The sequence below is a fragment of the Montipora foliosa genome, chromosome 12 (genome assembly GCF_036669935.1).
Source record: "Montipora foliosa isolate CH-2021 chromosome 12, ASM3666993v2, whole genome shotgun sequence".
Taxonomy (NCBI): domain Eukaryota; kingdom Metazoa; phylum Cnidaria; class Anthozoa; order Scleractinia; family Acroporidae; genus Montipora; species Montipora foliosa.
This window is the reverse complement of record NC_090880.1, coordinates 16,540,243-16,542,742: the sequence shown is the minus strand read 5'-3', so window position 1 is coordinate 16,542,742 and position 2,500 is coordinate 16,540,243. Positions and strand designations below refer to the sequence as shown.

The 2,500-nt window shown below is 37.3% G+C and overlaps 1 protein-coding gene across 3 annotated transcripts in view; it reads right to left on the bottom strand.

The window, feature by feature from the left end:
* The window catches only part of LOC137978724 (TALPID3 protein-like), a 77,743-nt gene that overhangs the window by 29,436 nt on the left and 45,807 nt on the right, over positions 1 to 2,500 (bottom strand). For all 3 annotated transcript variants that reach the window (XM_068825754.1, XM_068825755.1, XM_068825756.1), the window contains one exon: positions 1,158 to 1,230. In XM_068825754.1, the coding sequence (XP_068681855.1) occupies positions 1,158 to 1,230 (73 nt within the window). The remainder of the gene's footprint in view (positions 1 to 1,157; positions 1,231 to 2,500) is intronic.

Genomic DNA, 2,500 nt, shown 5'->3' with positions numbered 1-2,500 from the left:
GGATCTTGTGATGTGATCCTACAAGGGAATGGTTGGTGGATCCTGGATTTGCTACACTGGCCTCAAAGACAATCTCTCTAGGGATCTCATCTACAGTCATGCAGGATCGACACATCACCCGATGTAGGGATTCACTCAACTGGGATCAATTTTCTTCCACTTATAATTTCGTCTCATGAGCACAAGCTTATCGTTTTCTAGTCAATCCTCCGATCAGCACTGAATAGAGCAGTTTTCAATTGTGTCGAAAGTAAATAGCGAATTGCATTGGCTCTGCATTACTTCACTAAGTGATTGACTCAAAGTTTCTGCGCCACTTTTTCAACCAATCAGAACTGAAAACAATACCAATCGTGGCTCGCGCGTGCACATTTTCCCGCTCTTTGTGTCGGCTGCGAGTAATTACTTCGAGTTTTGATTCGTTTATTGGATTGTCTCCCTCCTTTTTGATTGGTCAAAGTAATTACTTTGGTTTTGGTCTTACAACACTCGATTCAAACTCGCTCTATTGAAAGTGCATTAAATAATCAGTTACCTCTTGAAATTTGACCATGTAATCTTTGTACATTTTACAAAGAATGCATGGGCTCGTAAGTGCTTCTTGTTACCACATGATAATTATTGACAGTTTTTGATGGCCAATGTAGTTCTGATTATCATACCACAGAGTTCCTTTAAAGCTTTGAAACCAATTTGTGTATAGGACGACGCCTTTTAGCAACAAATTTGTATGTTAATCAGACGTAATGTAAACAATGTCATTTCCCTGTAGTGTGCTTAATCCTTTAAGTGCAATTATGTCCGAAGACGCTGAACTCATTAATAATATAGTTATCTAGTTCATTTTCTTTACTAACGGAGGCAGTGAAAACATTTCTCACACTAATGAAATTTTTGAAGCTTGTACTTTGACTGCATTGAAGTATTTAGGATAAAATAGCTAGCAATGTTTCTTTTAATTCATTTATAACTTGTTACTTCAGAGATTGATTTTGTACGCAAGGAAATTACAACCTCAACAGATCAAGTGGCTTTTTTATTTTGATCAAAGCACAAAGTACACTCTGGGATTATCATTATCGCTCTTAATACTTGACAAAAAGTGTTCTTTTACTCAATCACTTTCACGATAAAAAGAGTTGAATGTGGGTTTGTACCTGCACAGTTGCAGAGATTTCTCCTATTCTTTTATCCACTTCTCGTCTTATCCTGATCATCTCATCAAACTCACTAGAAAGTGAGCAAAGGCACAATTGATTTTCCTTTAGCTGTTTCTGTATAGCCAGTACATGAAACATATTCACTTGAACATATTTACTGAACCACCACCAGGTGTTATCAGCCTGGACCGGGTAACCTGAAACACCAGCGTTAAATACCGTGGAAACCGATAGGTTTTGATACCTCTTAACCAAGTGTTAGCGCTAACCAGGCTTCGAGTAACTGGCCCCTGGGTGAGATTTGGTTAGGGAAAAAAAAAGTACCTCGAAAAAAAGCCTCAGATAATGGATGGGATATGTCCAAGCCAATAATTCGAAAACCACGGCACAAAGGCGTGATGTGTGGTTGTGATGAACACAAAATGACAGCACTCCCTACGCAGAGAAGATCTAGCATAATTTTTAAACATTGTCCGTTGAAGTTCGTATAATTTCTAACCATGAAATTGGATTTATTGCATCCATAACAAGGCAAAACAAAATATCAAAAATTCCTAGTTGGAAGTCACTACGACAATGTTCCTTTAGGAAGAAATGCTTATCTATCAGTTTTAAATCTCCAGGCATTTCATTTTACAGGGACACTGTCATGCAAAATATGCTGTCTTTAGGTCAAAACTGGGTTTAAAGTGTAAATTACTACTTTAGCTCGCAGGCACAGCATTCCTACAACCCACTGACGAGATATGAAATGATATCTTTTGCACAAAGAGCTATTCGTATTTAATTTTTGCCAACTTTCTGCGGACACCATTTCCAAACTTGAAAAAACTGGCAAGTTTTTTGAAACTTTCAACCCATTTCCATCCTTTCCATCCATGATGCAAATAACAAAGAAGAGCTTCAGTGCACTTTATTTGTTATTGGCAACAAAACTGGACCATTATATTTTGGTCTTGATTGATGCAAAGACCTATTTTGGTGTTTTGAAGTTTGACTGAAATAGCATGACACTGCGCCTTTAACAAAGCCAATTGACTTTACCTGAGAACAACATGTAGGATGCTTTGCATTGTTATCAACTTTGACAAAGACAACCAACTATATAAAACATGAAATGACCAATAAATGACTTGAGTCCCAGGTATGAACACTTTTGAATAGTAAAAAAAAAACGGTCTGGATAGCTGATCATATTCCCCCTAATAGTTGACACAAAGACAACCAACTACATAAAACACGAAATGACCAATAAATGACTTGAGTCCCAGGTATGAACACTTTTGAATAGTAAAAAAAACGGTCTGGATAGCTGATCATATTCCCCCTAATAGTTGACA